Source organism: Hippopotamus amphibius, chromosome 17 (genome assembly GCF_030028045.1).
Source record: "Hippopotamus amphibius kiboko isolate mHipAmp2 chromosome 17, mHipAmp2.hap2, whole genome shotgun sequence".
NCBI classification, from domain to species: Eukaryota; Metazoa; Chordata; class Mammalia; order Artiodactyla; family Hippopotamidae; genus Hippopotamus; species Hippopotamus amphibius.
The window spans coordinates 11692831-11712204 of NC_080202.1; the positions used below are offsets into that span (position 1 = coordinate 11692831).

At 55.4% G+C, this 19374-nt stretch overlaps 2 protein-coding genes across 5 annotated transcripts; one reads left to right on the forward strand and one right to left on the reverse strand.

Moving 5' to 3' along the window:
- The first annotated feature begins 408 nt into the window (after positions 1–408).
- P2RX5 (purinergic receptor P2X 5) lies at positions 409–15838 on the forward strand. 4 transcript variants are annotated; one of them, XM_057714253.1, is made up of 13 exons: positions 409–1113; positions 4626–4776; positions 5454–5525; positions 5818–5893; positions 5982–6078; positions 6358–6438; positions 6685–6823; positions 7309–7445; positions 7893–7986; positions 8132–8197; positions 9808–9890; positions 10767–10916; positions 12327–15838. In XM_057714253.1, the coding sequence occupies exons 1-13, from the start codon at positions 977–979 to the stop codon at positions 12394–12396; spliced, it is 1353 nt and encodes a 450-aa protein (XP_057570236.1). In that variant the 5' UTR covers positions 409–976; the 3' UTR covers positions 12397–15838. The 4 variants fall into 4 exon arrangements, with proteins under 4 accessions (XP_057570236.1, XP_057570234.1, XP_057570237.1 ...); XM_057714251.1 differs by lacking the exon at positions 12327–15838 and adding an exon at positions 11189–11949; XM_057714254.1 differs by lacking the exon at positions 10767–10916.
- A 2555-nt stretch (positions 15839–18393) lies between these two features.
- Positions 18394–19253, reverse strand: EMC6 (ER membrane protein complex subunit 6). The gene is made up of 2 exons (XM_057714752.1): positions 19112–19253; positions 18394–18984 (listed from the first exon to the last, which is right to left on the reverse strand). The coding sequence occupies exon 2, from the start codon at positions 18928–18930 to the stop codon at positions 18598–18600; it is 333 nt and encodes a 110-aa protein (XP_057570735.1). The 5' UTR covers positions 18931–18984; positions 19112–19253; the 3' UTR covers positions 18394–18597.
- Between the last annotated feature and the right edge of the window lie 121 nt (positions 19254–19374).

A 19374-nucleotide genomic window follows, 5' to 3' on the forward strand; every position in this document is an offset into this window, starting at 1 on the left:
GGTCAGACTGCAGGATGGCAATGAGTGAAACGCAGAAAACAAGCGTGCACGGCCCAGCACACGCATACACATGCACACGCACAAGGAACTCACCCAGGACCCCGCCTCTCTCTGGCTGTCCCACGTTCTAAACCTGGTCTCAGAGGTGCCCTCGTCTCTGCTCCCACTGCCTCTAATTTAATTTTGCTCTGTCCTAAGGGTTGAAGATTTAGCAGCTTTGATGAGGCCCATTTCTTGCTCTGGGAACGTTTCAAACAGCTGGCACCCGCCCTCTCGCCAGGCGTATTTTAAGATCCCAGGCCTCGGTTGCCTGGCTCCCCACCCCCACCCCGCCCATCCTCCCTGCCCAACAGAGTCGTCCGTGCTTTGGCTCCTGGGACCTGCCTGGCAACGCACCCCACCCCGGAGTGTGGGGTTCAAACCCGCCGCAGCTGCAGCAGGAGGAAAACGCACTTCATTCCAGCCAACGCTGCAGCCGGGGGTCCGACAAGTCTTTAGCCCCCTCCGGCCTGTGAGGGGGGGGCGAGGGTTGCCCCAGGGAGCAAGAAAAATCAAGAAGCCTGTGTGTATCTGTCAATGCCCTTTACCCCGTCTTCGCCTCTACTTCCTGTGCTGTAGGCACCCCCCCGGCCTCAGTTTCCCCCTCTATTCAGTAGCAGGAACCCCGGGATTTCTCTGGGGGCGGAGGAACGCGGAGGGTTGCTTCCAAAGGAGCCGCTCCCCTCACCGCACCCCTCCTGCGGCGATCGCCGGGAGGGCCCTGGCCGGCCAGTGGCCGGGCGGCGGTGCGGCGGTGTCCCTGTCCCTGCCGCCGTCAGGGGAGGCGGCGGCAAGGTCGCGGCCCGGGGCCTCCGGCGGCGCCCGCCCGCTGAGCCGCGCCCCCGGGCGCTGCGGTGCCCGCTCCGGGGGCCGGGCGGGGGCGGCCCCATGCGGCACACGTGTGGCGGCGCCACCGCGGGCCAGGTGAGCCGGCGCCATGGGGCAGGCGGGCTGCAAGGGGCTCTACCAGTCGCTCTTCGACTACAAGACCGAGAAGTACGTCATCGCCAAGAACAAGAAGGTGGGCCTGCTCTACCGGCTGCTGCAGGTCTCCATCCTGACCTACCTGGTGGTGTGAGTTCTCCGGGGCTCTGGGGAGGGGGCAGGGCCGGCCGGGGGCGGCAGCCGTGGCCCCCGGGGGGCTGGGAATTGGCGTGTGGGCGCCTGGGGTGCCCTGTGACTGGGGTCTGGGACCCTGCTCGGGGAGGGGGCCCTTCTTGTACCCTTGGGTGTAAGGGTGGGGGGTAAGGAGGGAGCCCTCCGCGTCTCCACCGGATCTGGAGGTGATAAGATACACCAGGGGCTCCTGGGTCCCCCCACCCCAATTTCTGAGGCTTTCGGTGGGCAGTTCCTTCCTCCAGGGCTGAGGCCCCAGAGTTAGGGCTGTGGGAAGGGGGCGAGGATGCAGGGGGCTGGGCTGCAGCTGTCATGGCAGCCTTCCTGGGTCCTGGCCCCCGGTAGTTTATTTATAATCACTGAGCTCAGTGCCAGGCTCCCGGCTGGGGCAACTCATGAGCCTGGCGTGTCCCAGGACTCCCTGCTGGCCAGCTCGCCCCACCCGTGGCTGGCCTCTCTGACATCCGACTGGGGGTCCCGCGCGGAAACCCCCTACCCTCCCTGGCACCCAGCTCTCCTGTCTGCTCCCCGTGCCCGCTCCGCAGGAGCTGGCACCGTCAGCTGAGGGGCAGCTCCTTGGGGTCAGCCAGGCACTGTTCAGAGCCCTCACCCCCAAGCAGGGAGGGGACAGGTGGAGAGGAAATGACACCAGACAACTGGGATGCAGATGCGCCTCTTTTACTCCTTCAGTAAATGCTGAGCCCCTCCCACTTCCCGACTCCAGGGAGCAGCACACGCTCCTCCAGGGAGGGCAGCCCTGGTCTCGCCTCCCTCCCACCCGGAGGCCAGGCTTCATCCCCGAGCTTCATCCCTAAGGCACCCGGCTGCCTCCCACCTGAGGGCCTTTTGTCCGTGCTGCTCCGCAGCCGGGCGCCCCTTCCCTCCTCTGCTTTGTTAGTGCCCACTCATCCTTCACACCTGGGTTCTCCGTGCTCCTCCCCAGAATCCCCACAGTGTAATCACGTGCTAATTCAAGGGATCATTTGCTTACTGTTCGCCCTGACTCCCCGCCAGTCTGGGCACGTCACGAGGGCGGGGCCTGCCGGGCATCTCCTAACTGCTTAGGGAACAGGTGTGAAATGAATGAGTGAATGGACGTTGTTCCTGAATGTCCCTGTCCAGGCGGGGCCCGGGTTGTCCCTACTGAAACGGCTGGTTGGCTCAAGGGTCACAACCCTCTCAGAGGTCCTTGGAGATGGGACAGCCTAGGGCCCAGGACATGCCAGCTCTGCCCCCAGAGATGAGGGTGGAAGCATCCTGGTTGGCGCTTGCTGTACAGAGACTTCCTGACACCCTGGGAGGCAGGGCATCCCACAGCGCTGCTGCATGACCTCAGGAAGGTGGCTTCCAACCCTCTCCTGGCCTCAGTTTTCCCAGCTTTACCAAGGGGGATTGACCTGGCCAATCTCTAACACTAACAGTAACGTCAGTAATAAGTCGATGTGTTGTATTCACTGAGTTCCTCCTCTGTGCCTGGCACTCGCTGTGCCATCTCATTAAAAAATTTTTATATTTTGATGTAATTTATATTCACAGAAAAGTTTTAACAGTAGTACAGATTTTTTTTAATGTCCTTCACCTAGATTCCCCAGGTGTTAACATTTTACTACATTTATGTTGTCCTTACCCCTTTTCTCTGTGTGTGTGTGTGCGTGCGCAGTTTTTTCTGTTGAGTAGCTTGCAGTCATGATGTCTCTTTACTCCTAACTACTTCAATGTGTATTTCTTAAAAACAAGGAATTCTCTTATTTAATGAAGTATAAGCATGAAAATTTGGACATTAACATCAAAATAATATTATCATCTAAGCAATAGACCTTTTGTAAATTGTCCCCCAAATTCCCCTTATAGGAAAAAAAAATTGGAAATCATGCCTTGTATTCAGTTGTCATGTCTCCTTTAATCTGGAGTCGCTCCTGAGTCTGTCTTTGTGTCTTATGACACCGACATTTTTTGGAGAGTACAGGATCTTTTAAAAACCATTTTTAAATTGAGGTAAAAATCACATAGCACGTATTCATCATTTTAACCATTTAAAGTTATACGATTCAGTGGGTTTTAGTACATTCACAGCGTTGTACAACCATCACCACTATCTGATTCCAGGATGTTTCTATCACCCCCAAAAGAAATCTGTGTCTATTAACAGTCAGTTGCCATTCTCCCCTACCTCCATCCCTTGGCAACCACTGATCTACTTTTTGTCTCCATAGATTTGCCCATTCTGGACATTTCATGTAAATCAAATCATTACAGCATGTGGCCTTTTTTGTCTGGCTTCTTTCACTTAGCATAACGTTTTCAAGGTTTATCCATGTCGTAGCCTGTGTCAGCAAATCATTCCTTTAATGGCTGAATAACATCCCATGGTGTGGCTACACCACATTTTGTTTTTGCATTCATCTGTTGGACATTTGAATTGTTTCTACTTTTTGGCTATTTTGAATAATGCTACTAAGAACACTCATGTAAGTTTTTGTGTGGACATGTTTTCAATTATCTTGGGTGTATACTTAGGAGTGGAATTGCTGGGTCATATGGTAAACTTTTGAGCAACCACCCGACTGCTTTCCACAGCAGCTACACCATTTTACATTCCCACCAGCAAGTACCAATTTCTCTGCCTCCTCACAAACAGTTATTTTCCACTTTTGGTATTGCAGCTGTCTTACTGGGTGTGAAGTATTATTGTGGTTTTGATTTGCATCTCCTGCCTAAAGATGTTGAGCATCTTTTCACGGGCTTTTTGGCCATTTGTATATCTTTCTTGGAGAAATATCTATTCAAATCCTTAGCTCATATTTAAATTGGATTGTCTTTTATGAGTTGTAAGACTTCCTTGTATATTCTGGGTACTAGACCTTTATCAGTTATGTGACTCAAATATTTTCTCCCATTCTACGGGTTGTCTTTTCACTTTGTCGATAGTGTCCTTTGATGCACAAAAAAAGTTCTTAATTTTGATCAAGTCCAACTTATCTATTTTTTCTTTCATTGCTTGTGTTTTGGGTGTCAAAAAGTACAGGGTTTTGCACTCTAATTTTGTACAATGCCCCTCAGGTGGGGTCTGTCCGAGGCCTCCTCGTGATGAGTTCCAGGTTGTGCACCATGTCCTTTAACTGTCCTCAGCCCCCTGGAGGGAGGTGTGCTTAGCCCTGTGTTGACCCCGAGAGCTCACTGGCTTGCCCGAGGTCACATGGCCGGTGCGGGCTGAGCTGGTTGCAGCCCAGGCTTGACTGGCTGCAGGGCCTTGGCTCCCGAGAGCAGCAGCCTCTCGCTTCTGGGGTTGCTCGTCACCGCTGCTGTTTGCAGGACTGGCTTTCAGGCAGCAGCCGGAGCTGTGACTCCTGCCCAGGAGCTGGTGGGAGAGGTGGAGCCCCAAGCCTGCCCCCTCCACACCCTGGGGGCCTGGGGAGACTTCCCGAGGGCAACAGTGAGGCTGATGCCCGCCTGCTTGCCCCTCCCTGCAGTTGGGTGTTCCTGGTGAAGAAGTGTTACCAAGACACCGACACGTCCCTGCAAAGCAGCATCATCACCAAGGTCAAGGGTGTGACCTTCACCAACACCTCGGAGCTTGGGGAGCGGCTCTGGGATGTTGCCGACTACGTCATCCCACCCCAGGTCTGAGCCCCACCCAGCGTGGGGGGGCAGGGTAGGGGAGTCCAGGCCAGCAGGGTCTGGCTCCGGGTGGGTGACATGGGAAACTGCTTGGGGACCCAGGGACCTCCATTCACTGTCTCCTTTGGCCTGGGAAGGCTGCAGGGTTTGTGATAGACTCTGTCCAGGTCCTTCCCCCTATGCCAACCAAACCCCTGCCCTCCCTGACTTTGCCTTACGGGCTGCTCTGTTCCCAACCAACCCTGAGCCTGTTGAGACCAAGTGGGACCCAGAGAACTTCCAGGTCAGTGTGAGTCGGGTGGCCTGGCACCGAGAGCCCCGCCCTTATATTGGTCACGGCCCCTGGGAGTGGTTCCCTGGCCTGATCGCAGTTGCCTGGGCCAGGGCTAGACCGTCTCATCACTGCCCCTTCTCCCTTCTCTCCTCCTGGATCTCAGCTTGGAGCCTGGGGGCTGAGGTCAGAGTGGTTTGGGGTTGTGGGCATGGAAGCGACCCATCTAAGGACACCTGCTCAGGGACTCCGAGGTCAGTGGGCTTGTGGGGGGTGGGATCCACCGGTTTTGTGGCCCCTGTGTCTGCAACACCCATGCAGAGACCCCCGCCATCTGCCAGGCAGCCCCGGGAAGGGGGGACCCCCAGACGGCAGGAGGGGGTTCCTCACCCTCCCTCTGGTTTCTCAGGGAGAGAACGTCTTCTTTGTAATCACCAGCCTGGTCGTGACCCCCCACCAGCGGCAGGAAACCTGTGCTGAGGTGCGTTTTGGCGCAGAGAGCTGGGGAGGGGAGGGGAGAGCTGCCAGCAGTGCTTGGGGCCCACCCCTCTCCTGAGGCAGGGATTTCTGCCCCCTCCCAGCGCCCCGGACATGTGCACTAGTGTGCAGAACTGCATGTCTGGGGGAGAAGCAGGTTCTCAAGGGGTGTGTGGCCCCAGGCAGGGGAGGAAACCCTGTCCTCACCCTGGGATGAGGCCTGGCTCTGAGAAGGGGCCCTGCAGCGCCCCCCCAACCCCAACACACACACTCCGTCACCCTTTCTCTTCGGGCAGAGTGAGAGCATTCCTGACGCCTTGTGCTATGAGGACAGCGACTGCCCTCCTGGGGAGCCTGTTGCGGCTGGAAATGGTGAGGCCTGGAGTGGCAGGGCTCGGGGCAGGAGGGTGGGCCGTTGGAGCCAGGAGGTTCCTGGCACTGTCCTTGTCTGCCCCTGCAGGAGTGAGGACTGGCCGCTGCCTGCGGGCGGGGAGTGAGCGAAAGGGCACCTGTGAGATCTTCGCCTGGTGCCCTGTGGAGACAAAGTCCAGGCCAACGTGAGTGGCTGTAACCTCGGGACCCTGAGGAGTCACCCAGTCCCGGGCAGTGGGTCCCAGCCTGATGGTGGACAGACGTCCACTCGGAGTCCTCATTCAGGGGGAGAAGGCAGGACACCCCCCACAAAGGCCCCAGGACCACCCTGACATGATCGAATTAACTGTCCTTTGCCAAGGCTCCAGGGCACCCAGGGAGCGGGCAGACGTCAGCCTCAGCATGGGGGCGTGGAGGGGGCAGGGCAGGGCCTCCTGAACAGGCTGTCCTGCTTTTGTTTTCAGGAAGCCACTCCTGAGCAAAGCTGAAGACTTCACTGTTTATATAAAGAACTTCATTCGTTTTCCCAAATTCAACTTCTCCAAGTAGGTGGGCCTGTGTGCCTGGTGTGTATGTGACGCTGTGTGAATGAGCCGCTGGGTGCTGTGGGGCACCCCTCCCCCGCTGTGGCAGCGGGGCTCTGTCCTTTCTTACTGCAGGATGTTGGGGGTGGGGGAAGGAGTCAGGACCTGAGCAGGGGCTAAAGTCAAGGGCTCCGTCTGGATCAGGCCCGGTTTCTGGCCTGGGAACAGCAAGCCTCATCTTCATTTCACTTCATGGCCTCCACCCAGGACCAATGTGCTGGACACCACAGACAGAGCTTTCCTGAAGTCCTGTAAATTTGGCCCCAAGAATCCCTACTGCCCCATCTTCCGACTGGGGTCCGTGGTCAGCTGGACGGGGAGCAACTTCCAGGAGATAGCCGTGCAGGTGGGTGGTGGGGCCGGAGGGCTCTGGGCCTGGGCTCTGCAATGAGGGGGGGGTGTGGTGGAGGACCCGTGGGGTGGGCCGGCCCCGCAGTCACCTGCCCGGGGACTCGCTGTCTCAGAATTAGCTGTGATGCACTTGGTGAGGGGCACACTCGCACCTGCGTCTGGTTCTGAGTCCTGGGGCGTCGGTTGGAGCCGAGCCAGGAGCCCAACTGGCACCCTGGCTCTGGTGTGAGGTGCAGTCCTGCCGTAGGTGCTCGTCCGCTCGTTCCCTCCTCCCCGGCGCATGGAGCAGGAGGATACGGGCTGTCAGCGACGCCCTTTGCTCGGCCGCTCCAGAGGTGTGAACCCTGGGCCACCCACATGCCTCCTGGGAGGATGCGCCGCTGGGGCCGACCCCCTGCCTGAGCGCTCCATGAAGTTCTGGTCTGTGACTTCTATCTCCAGAAAGTTCCGTGCACTGATTCTTGTCTCTTTTGCATCAAGGGCGGTGTGATAGGAATTCAGATCGAATGGGACTGTGACCTTGATAAAGCTCCCTCCGAATGTTACCCTCGCTATTATTTTAACCGTCTGGACAACAGATTTTCAGAAACCGCTATCTCTTCCGGGTACAACTTCAGGTAACTAGAGCTAAGCCTGCCACTTTATGACCCTGTCCATGTTTTGTGACCTTCCCAGGGTGCCCGCACTATGACACCCCTTGCCGGGGGTGGGTGTCAGAGTGGGAGGTGCAGGGGGGCAGCCAGGGGGCCTCTGGGAGAGCAGGAGCGTCTGCCATGGCTCTGGACTTGCCCTGAAGCTGAGGGCGGGTCAGGTCCATCAGGGCCTTGGTGGCCCCGGGTCGGCCCAGCAGTAGTGGGAAAGCCCTGCCTCTTGGGGAATGTCTGGCAAGAATTTCAAGAATCTTTAAAGTCTTGTCAGCAAGAGGGTCTCCAACCTTTCCTGGGGCTGCTGAGAGCCAGGGTCCCGGGGTGGGGGGTTATAAATCTCCAAAGCAGCCAGGTCTGTGTTGCCAAACAGGGAAGGCCCAGGCAGGCCGAGGTCTCCCCCAGCCGTGTCTCCCCCAGGTTTGCCAAGTATTACCGAGACGCAGCTGGGGTGGAGTTCCGCACGCTGTTTAAAGCCTACGGGATCCGCTTTGATGTGATGGTGAACGGCAAGGTGTGTGGGAGGCCCCCCTTCTGAGGCTGGGCAGGTCCTGGGAGGGTGGGGTGTGCTGGGGGGCCCCCAGCTGGCTCTGGTGGAGTCCCTGGGGGTCCCGCTGGCCTGTTGCCTGCCTCACCCCACCTCGTCTCCTGTGCCGCAGGCGGGGAAGTTCAGCATCATCCCCACAGTCATCAACGTGGGCTCTGGGGTGGCGCTCATGGGCGTGGTGAGTACCTCCCCCACCTTTACCCTCTGAGCGCTGGCCGGAGCAGGGGGGCGCTGCCCCAGGGGAGCTGTCCCCATGCTGCAGAAAGAACCAGAACCGGGGGGGTCAGTGCAGACAGGGGTGAAGAGGGCTTTCTGGGACTTCGCACCCCTCCAGCGGCCCCCAGGTGGCGGTGACTGCCTGGGCCTCTCTTTTCAGAGCCAGCGAGGCTTCTGCCTGTGGCTCTGCAGCTGGGGGGTTCTCTGGGGTCCTGTGCAGCCTCATCTCCACGTCTGTTAAAAAGAGGCAGGATGCGGCTATATACAGGTGTCCAGCCGTGGCCCTGTGGACATCTGGGGCCAGATCACTTTTTTTGTGGGGCGACTGTGTGCATTGGAGGGTGTTTAAGAGCATCCTCAGCCTCTACCCACTAGAAGCCAGCAGCCACCTACGCAGACATTGCCCAACTGCCCCTGGCTGCAAATCATGGGGCTAAAAAAGATGAGAGGCAGGGACGTCAGGCTGTAGTCCTTCCTCACGTCTGTCCCTTCAGCTGGGCAGACGGGCCACAGGAGAGGAAGTAGCGGCTGGAGGGCAAGGAAACGCTTCCTCTGAATCTTTCATGCCCCTTTGTTTTTCTGGAAGTTTTTTTTTTTTTTAAAGACGAGAGTCATCAGAGAGTGGCTTGTACCCATCCCAGCAAGTCTGCTGCCAAGGTTTCTGGCAGTCTTGTCCCTGGTTCCTCTGCCGGGGAGGTCACAGCAACCCCGTTGGGGGCTTCCAGGACTGAGGACTTTTTATTGAGACCAGGAACACCCTTTCCTGTAACAGGACTCAAAGAGGCCATGCTTCTGAGAGGTGGTTGGTGGATGAAAGTGGGGCCCAAGGGACTCCTTTTAACTGCAGATAACATTGTTGGGGAGCCCTGCATGTTTGCATAGGTAACTTTCCTAGAGAGGGGCCATCTTCAGCCATCACTTTCTTATGATGTGGGTAAATCAGAACACAGGCATCTGGGGACACAGATGCCCTCCAGTCCATCTCTCACTGACTACTAGAGGGATCTTCCTGCAATGCCACAATTCTGTTCCTGCCCCTGTTCTCTGGCGTGACGAGCCTGTTCTCCTGCAGTGCCCTTCCTGAGCTTTTTTTCCTTTTGCTTTATATAAAATCCTATTCAGCCTCAAGACTCAGTCCAGATGTCCCTCCCCAGGCTGAGTCAAGTCCCGTCTTCTCTCTGCTCCCCCTGCCCCTCTCCCATCATGGGACCTGTCACTCTGTCATAATTTACGTGCTTGTCTCCTGCACCAGAGGGGGGTCCCCAGAGGGTCTCGCTCCTGCCTGCACCCCAGGGCAGTGCCTGGCACTGGTGAGTGCTCAGCAAACACTGGCTGAAGGCGTGATTCGATGGCGTCAAGGTAGTGCAGGGTGCTTGGCATTACGGATCAGATGGACCACAGGCTAACTCTGGCTCTACCATGGACCAGCTTTGCGGCATTGGACAAAAGTGCCTCTTTCTGAGCCCAGCGCCTCTCTGGGGTTGCTGCAGGATCAAAAAGAGTTGGGGTCAGGTGGGTGGGTGCTGTCTGGAAGTCTAGGATTCTGAGTCAGAGACCCCAACTCTTTTGCAGGGGTCTTTCTTCTGTGACCTGGTGCTCATCTACTTCATCAAAAAGAGCCACTTTTACCGAGACAAGAAATACGAGGAAGTGAGGTCAGTTATGCTTCCTTGCAGTGGCCCTGGGGAAGCCCATTAGGTCAGCCTCCCCCTCCCCGGCTCAGAACCCTTACCCTGGTTTTCTGTCGGCATTTGGGAGGTAGAGGCAGGGCTGGGGAAGGCAGAATGTTCCAAGTACCGGCTCTGCAGAACTGGATTCTGCTTCAGAACAGCTGGCAGAAGACAAGGCCACCACAGGCTGTGGGCCGGAGACCTGGTTTCCAGGCCTGGCCCTGCCACTGTCCCCCCAGGTGACTTTGGACCAGTCCCAGGCCGCCTTGGGCGTCAGTTTCTCTGTGAGATGAGAGTGTTGGTTTACATACAGTGCCTTCCGGCACCTATAATTTTAGGTGGTCTTGGTCTTGGTGGTCCTGGTGGGCTGGGGTTGAGGGAAGCTGGAATGGTAAGGGAAGAAAAAAAGACGGATTCCCCTCCCCCCCACTATGGAGACCTATTTCCAGGCTCTCTTGAGCAGTGGGCTTGTGTGTGTGTGTTCAGAGGAGCAGAACAGTGTGAGTGGGAAACCGTGATGGTTGGGCGGACAGGAAGGGGCAAGAGGCTCTGGCCCAGCCCTTGGGGAAGGCTTTCTGGAGAAGCTGGGATGGAAAAGGGAAATTGCAGATGGTGGGCTCTGGACAGGTGCTCCCTCAGCCCTACCACAACCTGGGACGGGGCAGAGGGCCAGCCTGCATCGTCTGCCTGGACTGAACCCCAGCCCCGGTTCTCAGGCTGAGCCCTGAGCCCTGACTGCACCTGCCACCTCTGCTGAGCTGCTGGAGGAAGAGGGGTGCCGCCTGCAGGGCGAGTGGCTCACCATTCCCAGGGAGGGGGTGGGACCCACAGGCCAGGGTTAACGGGTCGTGTCCTGCCCAGGGACCTAGAGGTCCTCGCCCGAATGGCAGAGTCCTCGCAGCAGAGAGTGGCCCCAGACGCGGCGGGGCTGGCGGAGCAGCCAGAGGTGCAGGATGGAGGCGGCGCCCAGGAGAATGGCTGTGTGTGCGGGCAGCTCCTCCAGCCCGCCAGGTGAGGGGCTGTCCAGCCGAGGACCAGGAACGAGGCCCGCAGAGACGGCCCAGCTGGCTACTGTGCTCCCTGCTCTGGGTGACCTGGCCACAAGGCAGGATGCCGGGGACCCAGCAGAGCCCATCCAAGCTGGACCCTGGGGGGAGGGGTGCTGGTGGTGCCTTAGCCCCTCCATGATGCCTGTTACCCCCCCGTACCCGAGTGACCACAAACCCATCTGCTTGCTGTGCTGTCCCAGCGTTAAGACAATAACAGTACTATCATTTACTCAGGCTTACTCTGCTGGGCACTGCTCCGAGCTCTCTACATGCGAACTCATTTCAGCAACCTAATGAGCTGGACACCAATATTCCCTATTCTACTAATAAGGAAACCGAGGCACAGAGAGGTCAAGTAACTTGCTCAAGTCACACAGCTGATAAATGGCAGAGCTGGGATCTGAACCTGGGCAGTGTGTCCCTAGAATTGAGTTCTTCTCTACCAGGTTATCTTGCCTTGGCAAGCCCTCCATTCCTCATCAGATGCCTTCCCTAATCTCCTCTTTGAAGTGGAAATTCTGGAGCTGCCCTAGTGGCCAGGAGCGCTGCCCAGAAGCCCCCAGCAGCCTGGCGCTTTCTACAGATCTGACCACAGCCTAGGTCGGGAGGAAGCCCTGGGCTGAGTCAGGAGGCAGCCCTTGGGCCTGCTCTGCTTCTGCCTCACTCTGTGCCTCTGAGCAGGTGCCTGGCCCTTTCTGGGTCTGTTTTCCCTTTTGTTCCGGGGGCGGGGGTGGGGGGGTGGGCGGAGGTAGGACTGGACACAGAGGAACCTCCGGCTCAGTGAGTAGGGTTCCCTGACTCTCCAGTTGTCAGCTACGTCAGAGGGGTTCACTGACCAGGGCTGCTGAGAGAGAGCCAGAGAGCGAGAGCACACGTGCGCAGTGAGCCAGGACAGAGAGGAAAGGCAAAGGATGGAGAGGAGTGAGGAAACAAAGATGGAGAGGCTGGGGGATCCCCCAGGGTGGGTCTGCGCCAGCAGTGCCCCCACATGCTCCCTGAGCTGTCACTTCCTGGGTGCTCACCTGAGCTCCTTCACCTGCAAGAGGGAAGAGTGGTTGCCCTGCTGGTCTTGGCCCACATCACCTGTTGCTGGGGGTGGTGCTCAGGAGGCTTCCCCCCCCCCCCCCCCCCCCCCCGCAGTGCCTGCTGCTCATTGCTGGGCCAGCTCCAGAGGCCTTGGCCTGAGCACCTCCCTGTGCCTGGGCTGCAGCCAGGGACCCCGCAGACTGCCGCTCTCTGCGAACGCGCACTGCCTGCCGCGCTGCCAGCCAGAGGCGTCTGCTGGTGAGTCTGCCTTTATGGAAGTCATCCCTGTCTGCAAGGCTCCCAACCCTCCTCTGTGCCCTGTGTGTCCCCACCCGCCCACACACAGGTCTGGCCACCAGGGGAATGGAAAGGTGAATGTGGAGCAGCTGCAGAACCTGCAGACCGTGGAGGCGTAGCCAGAGGTGTTGGCCAAGAGCAGAATTTGGTGAAGATCTGAGGGCAGAACTGCCCACAGCTTGAGCTGGGAAGAGCCGTCGTTGTCCATGTGGGACGGGGCTTCCAGACACAGCCATCTCTCCTGCACCTTGGGATCTTGCTACAAGCTTTTTGTTGTGTGTGTGTGTGAGCCCAGTGGCCACAGTGGCTCAAGCAGAAGAGGCCCTGGAGAGGGAGGGGTGGGGGGCAGGCCAGGGGCCTAGAGTGTTTTCATTTTCCCCCCGAGAACCTAGTAGGGCATTCAGTTATTCATTCGTTCATGCAGTAGACACTGTTTGATGCCTGCTGCGAGCTGAGCCCTGTCCAAAAGATGCTTGAATGAGACACTGACCTGGCCCCCAGGGAGGGGAGCATGCAGTTCCCTTCAGAGCCGACAGACATGACAGCTGGGCCCAGCACTGCGGCCTTCCTCCAGCCTCTGGCTGAGACCTGCACAAACCCCTAGAGCGGATGATGGCTCCTCAGAGAATGACCTTGGCCAACACCCAAGGGGACACCTGGCCTTGCCTCCAAGGGTGAAATTTAAAGATGGCCAAGGAGGCAACTGGGAAAGGACTGGACCTGTGAGGAGGCAGCTGGCCACGAGGAAGGAGAGCCTCAGGAAGCTCGGGGGATAGCGTCTCATCCAGACAGGAGATGCATTTGCCTGTGTCGTTTGGCTCTTGCTGTTCTGTGGGGCTTGCGTGTCCCTGCTCCGCTTCCCTCCCTGTCTCCTCAAGGCCCCATCTGAAGGGCTAATGAGATGACGGATGGTGCTCAATTGTCAAGTGGAAACAGCTGTTACTAGCTTGGCCCTTGACCCCCTCTCGCAATGGCTGTAAAGCATTGCTACTCAAAGTGTGGTCCGTGGACCAGCAGCATCGGCATCACCTGGAAGCTTGTAAGAAATACAGCCTCAGGCCCCTCCCTCATGCCCCTAAGTCAGAACCTGCATTTCAACAAGATTCCCAGGTGATTCACGCACACGTGAAAGTTTGAGAAGCAGTGCTTGAGGAGATACGCAAAGCCTGGTTCTGAAAAGGCCAGCTTTGGTGGGTGGCGTCAATTTCTAGGTCAGACTTACATGCAAGCTACCTTGAGACCAAGCAGATTCCCCACTTCCCTCCCCTGGGAAAGTGGTATTATGCTCAATTCATTCAAATTGAAATATTTTGACTAGGTCATACTTAAATGATTCAAAATGTAAGCAGTACAAAAGAACAGAAGTGAAAAGCTTCCCTCCTACCCGGTTCCCAGAGGCAACCTGCGTTACCAATTCCAAGAGGCTCACCTGTCTTGCCGAGAATCCACTGGGTTACTCACGCCTTCCCTCAGGAAATGAGCTTTTCCTGCCACCTGCAGTCAGACCAAGTCCCCTCTGCCAGACACGATGGAACATGCTGGGCTGGGGAGCGCTGGCTCGCTCCTCTCTCTGCACTGGCTCAGCTCAGTGTAACACAAGGGGAGGGGCCCAGAACTCAATCACGGTTGTTGGAACCACCAGGCAGCCAAGGCCTGCTGTGCTGCCCCCCACCCAGCAAGCCAGGGTGCTGTCTGAGCACCTGCCCTGACTCTAGGGAGCACCCCCTCTGGGAGGACTCTGGTCCTCCTCCACAGGGAGCGAGGAGGAAGCATCCTTTCACTGGAGCCTTAGGAGGAGAGGGTCAGAGGGGCCTGAAAGGTCTCTGGCAAGACTCGCCCCTGGGGTACAGGGGCGTGGTCCCCAGAACAGGACTCCTAGATCAAGTAGCTCCATCCCTTAGGCTGCCAGGTGACTTGTGAGCAAGCCCAACCTGCTGTCTGAAGAGAAAGTGAAAAATCCAGGTGATGTGCTGTGTTTCACTTCTCTAAGGCCAACCCTTGCATTTGATAACACAGCATGTTACTTATATATCTGGGAGGGAGGAAAAAGGGCAGGGGTCAGGGCCGCTTAGGAGCTGGTCTGGTTTCTTTTAACCTGTTTTTGGAATCGCTTAGCAGCAGCCATATAACTTGGGGACAGTTGTGCTATCTGTTTTATATTGGAATGGAAATGTCTCCCTACAGTTACTCCTTCAGTCAGTAAATATTTATTGAGTACCTATTGTGTCAGGTGTTGGACTAAATGCTGGTGACACAGTTGGCGAGCAGCCCAGAAATGGTCCCTACCCAGGTGCTCAGCGTCTAGGGGGTCACATATCAATCACAAACGGGGTGGGGGGCTTTGAGTCCTCAGTGAGGCGTGGCCAGGCTTCCACATACAAGTTGAAATCAAGCAGCAGTCTAACTAGGTGATGAGGGAAGCATCCAGGTCAGGGAACCACACGTGGAAAAGATGTGAGAAGGAGCAACTGAAGAACTGGAAGGAAGATGGTATGACTGGAACAGCTTTATGTGAGGCTTTCTTTTCATCAAGTTGGCATTCTTTAATTTTAAGGTTGCCCCTTTAAACTTACTGCCATGGAGGACTTAACCTAATCGTTTCTTCAAGTCCAGCAAAGCTTTCCAGGTGGCCTCCCCACTATATGTCAGAGGCCCCATGCTCAGAAAGCCAGAAAGGCCAGTGACCCCATCACAGCCTCTGGAGAGTGTCGCCCGCAGCCAGTTCCCTTGCTTTTGCACATGCACCCCCAACCCCCTTCCTGCAAAAGCTTGGTGAATGAGTGGGAGGCTCACTGATGTTACAGAAACGGGCTTTGAGGTGGGAAGAAGAGAAGCAGGGATTTGAGCGCTTTTCAAACTTGGGAAAGCCCCTTTCCCTTGGTGCACCTCATCAGGATCACGCCTCTCAAGATCTTTCCGTGCTGACATTTCAGTATCACAAGAACTGTCTGTGCTTATATTCAAGCCTTGGCCTAAAGCCTTCTACCTAGTGTTTCCTAACTATTGACTTATTCCATGCCTTTGGAGTACCATAATGCTGGCCAATGGGAAAGTTTTACATTGGGTGCTATTAAGTGACATCGTGGGGACCAGCCACTGGAAGAGTGCCCTTCACTCCTGATGTAGGGGTCATCAGGACTCATCAGTCATGGACGCCTTTTTGCGTCCCCCAACCCCGTCAGTTCCTTTCTCAGTGGCTAGCTGACCCCTGGGGGACCAGTCAAAAGCGGGGAATGCGACTTCCTCCAGGCGTCTGAGTGCCCCGGCTAGGGTCTGCAGTGCCCCAGGAAGTCCTTACATCACCCCATTCGGAACGGCATCTTGCATGTCTGCGAAAGGGCTCCACTTGGTTCCAACCTGCCCCACTCCTCCCCACGTGCTACAACTTTCCTCAGAACATACTCTCCAGTGGACCCAAGAATGCGCTCTCTGACACCTTCCAGCTGTCTCCCCTTAGGCCAGGACACAGAAGTAAAGGGGGGAAGATGGCAAGCATTTTCTGGGTCCTGACCAATATATGTATTCTCTGACATTTTAATTTGGTTATAAAACAATAAAAGGTGTTAATTTTAAACATGTCCTGATTTTTTCTCCTTCATATTTTCATGGACACCCCGTGTTTTAGAGGAAAATGTAAAGAACGCAGACACAAGAAACAGTGAGCAATATATTACTTTCCTTATTGTCTTACAAAGAAATTCAGATGAAAGTAAGGAAACTCTTTAAATAAGCAAATATTAAAGGACTAGGAAGGCGCTGATAAAACTGGTCCTTTTCATTTAATGAGTAAATGAATCTGATAATAATCTGATAAAACTGGAAAGCATTTGGAATCAAGTTTTTAATCTTCTGTTCTAGTAGGTTATTAGATTCCCTCAAAATGATACAGATGTGAAGACATGCACTGCAGTATTTTTTATAATAACATTTCAGTTTTACTGCCCAACAATAGAGGAATGGCTAAGTAAACGAGCTCACTTTTCCCCATACCCTCCAGTAGGACTCACTCTGCTTCCTCCTTACTCTGCATCAGGACTGAACCTACCCTTCCCACTTAGAGAAGGCCCTGAAAGGACCGGGGAGGTTGGGGAGGGGCTTGTGTGTGTACCATGAACGTGAGCGTCTTCAATGGTGGTCAGAGAAAGGGTTCAGAGGCGGTCACTGGGACAGGGAGGCAAAGTTATCAGCTGCTGCTTGGCTTCTTGTGAAAGCATCTGGTCCAGAACCCAAAACAGGATTCAGGAGGCCTGGGCCTCCGCTACTGGTCACAGGTCACCTACTATCTATAAAAGGGGTCTTGGATTCAAGCTCTCAGATCCCCTTCTGATCTAAAACGGATTCTTTCCTAAAAGTCCCAATCCGATCACATCACTCCTAACTAAAACTTTCGAAGGCTCCCCCCAATTGCTACTAGTATTGAGGTCAAACTGTAACTGAGCAAGACCCTTTGTGGCCTTCCGAGGACAGAGTGTCCTCCACCTGCCTCTTGTCTGTAGGAAAACTTTAGCCTCAAGGCTTTCCCCCTGAGTTTCAAAGAATAAATGTAACCAGAAAAGAAAACACAGTAAGAAAGGAAAACAAACAACCAAGACAAAATAATAGCTAAGCCAATAATAGCCAAGTCAAGGAACTTTAGTTCCTCCTCAAGGGCTATAGATAATATTCTGAGCCATGTTCTTTGAGCTGTTTTGCAGATAATGAAACCCCCACGAGGTGGAAGAAGTTAATTGTATGTAGACCCTGGACTGGTTAGAACCCACAAGCACGTAGACCTCAGAGTGGTTAGAACCAGAAGGCTGATGATGTTGACTCCTGGTCACCTCAACAGCAACCAAAGAGAAGACTGTCTGTGTACCCTACAACCTTCTCCCTCACCCTGTCTGAAAAAAACCTTTCCCTGAAAGCCATCGCCGTTTGGGCCTTTTGAGCACTAGTTGCCTGGTCTTGCTTTGCGCCTGCAATAAACACTGCACTTTCCTTCACCACAACCCAGTGTAAGTAGATTGGCTTTACTGTGCATGGACAAGTGGACCCACATTTGGTTTGGTAACAGAACTCCCCACTGTGGTCTACCTCGTGGCCTCTTTAAGTTTTCAGACATAGGCCAAACTCCTTCCTTCCCAATGGCCCTCACACATGCACTTTCTTGCAAGTAACCCTTGACTGTTATTCAATCTTTGGTTTTGATTGTGATGTGATTTCCTCAAAGCAGCTACCCCTCAGCCTGGGTTAGGTTTGGGGCTCCTATACTCTCTTCATAGCTCATCATAATTTGACTATTTTTGATATCAGGTAATGCTGGTCTTCCCAGTTAAGACTATAAATTCCACAAGCAACATGTTCATTACTTAACACTAATGCAATATTTATTTCTCAATTAAATGTACGTATTTTATTCTAACATAAGCTTCCTGACAAGAAGGGATCATGGATTAGCATATAGACAGAGGTATTTACACTCTAGACAAGCCCACAGTTCAGCTTAATCATCCAGTCTGTTTAATTTTCATAGACAGAGTCTAGAAAAAAAGAGCTTGATTTTTAAACAATGGAAACGACAGCTAGCTCTAACCAGGTGAAATGGAACTGAAATGACACCACTCATACCTGAGAGCAGTGGTTAGCGGGAGGGAGGGCTGGGTTCTGAAAAGGTACACTCAGCCAATACACGAAGCGCAATTAAGAGACCTACATCTGGATCCTGGCTCTGCCTCTTCCTAGCTGTGCCTCCTCCGGCAGAGGTATTTAATCAACCTCACTGGGCCTCAGGTTCATCAATGGGGAATAATAATCTTCATCTACTCCCTAAGGACACTGCTAGAAGTAATGAAGTAACGAGGAAAAGGTACAAGGTACAATGCCTGGCATACAGAGCACACTTAATAAATGTTAACTGTCATTCCTTCTCAGGATGTTAAAGGTACGTTCTCTCCTTATTGAGGCCCTAGTGGCCCCTCTCTGGGTGGCCGATGTGTAAATGCCAGGAAATGACAGAAAGCGAAGGAGCAGGCCCAGCGCTCGCTCCCGGGAGTCAGTACCCGGCGATTCTGCGCCCACTGCGGCCAGGGGGTATGCGTTAAGGTAGGAAAAGGAAAGAACAAAAAAAAATCTCTACAAAGGGTCTCACGCTTCATTTAATCTGAAGAACAGTACAGGCTCTTCGTCTTCAGATATAAATTATTTCTAACGTTACAGAACAAGCAGCGAATCCAACAATTTAAAAACCAGGTTAAGTCTACCCTGTGTTAATTTCTGGCAACAGTCCTTACAATCCGGTCTTTTGTTTTTGTTTTTTTTAAAAACTCATCCCTGCCCCCGTTTCAGTAGACGTGCACCATGCCGTAGAGGAATGTCCAGAACAGGACGTAGGTGAAGAGGCCTCCGATGAGGCCTCCCGTAAAGAGGGGTCTCCGCGACTTAAAATACTTGTTCCACCTCCTTCCCGCCTTGAGAATTAAGAGCAGGGAGAGCAGGACGGAGGCGAGCAGGTAGAAGATGAAGCCGTAGAGGCCGGTGAGGCCGAGGATGCCGGCCGTGGCCCCCGACAGCGCCGACACCGAGGTCCGGCAGTAATCCAGGACGGCGGCGTTGCCCCGCACAGCCGCCTCGCTGATGAACGGCGGCCCTTCCCGCTTGGCCGCCACAGCGGCCATCGCACCCGCCCGGGCTCGGCCTCGGCCTCCGCTTCCTCGTGGCGCAACGCGCGGCTGCGGAGAGAACCCAGTTACCAGGGGCGCCCGCAGCGCCGCCCCGCCCCTCGGTCTCGGACCTTCCACAGACGCTCGGGGTTGCCGGCGGCACATCTGCACTTCCCGCCCACACTCGCCCAGTTACCTGGAACCCGGCGGCGGACGCAGGAGCTCGGCGTTCCCTCACACAGCCTGCGGTAGAGACTCCCGCGGCGCCATCTTGCGCTGGAGGATGCTGGGACGGCCCAGGCTGCGCAGGCGCCAGTCCCTCGTACCTGCCCGCTGGCGCATGCGCCGCTGGTGCTCCGAGCACGCTCCCCCGCCCCCTTGCTTTTCTACGCACGCACTGGGACTTCCGAAAACCGGGACAGCGCTCCGGCCGGTGATTGGCTGGAGGCCATAGTTAAC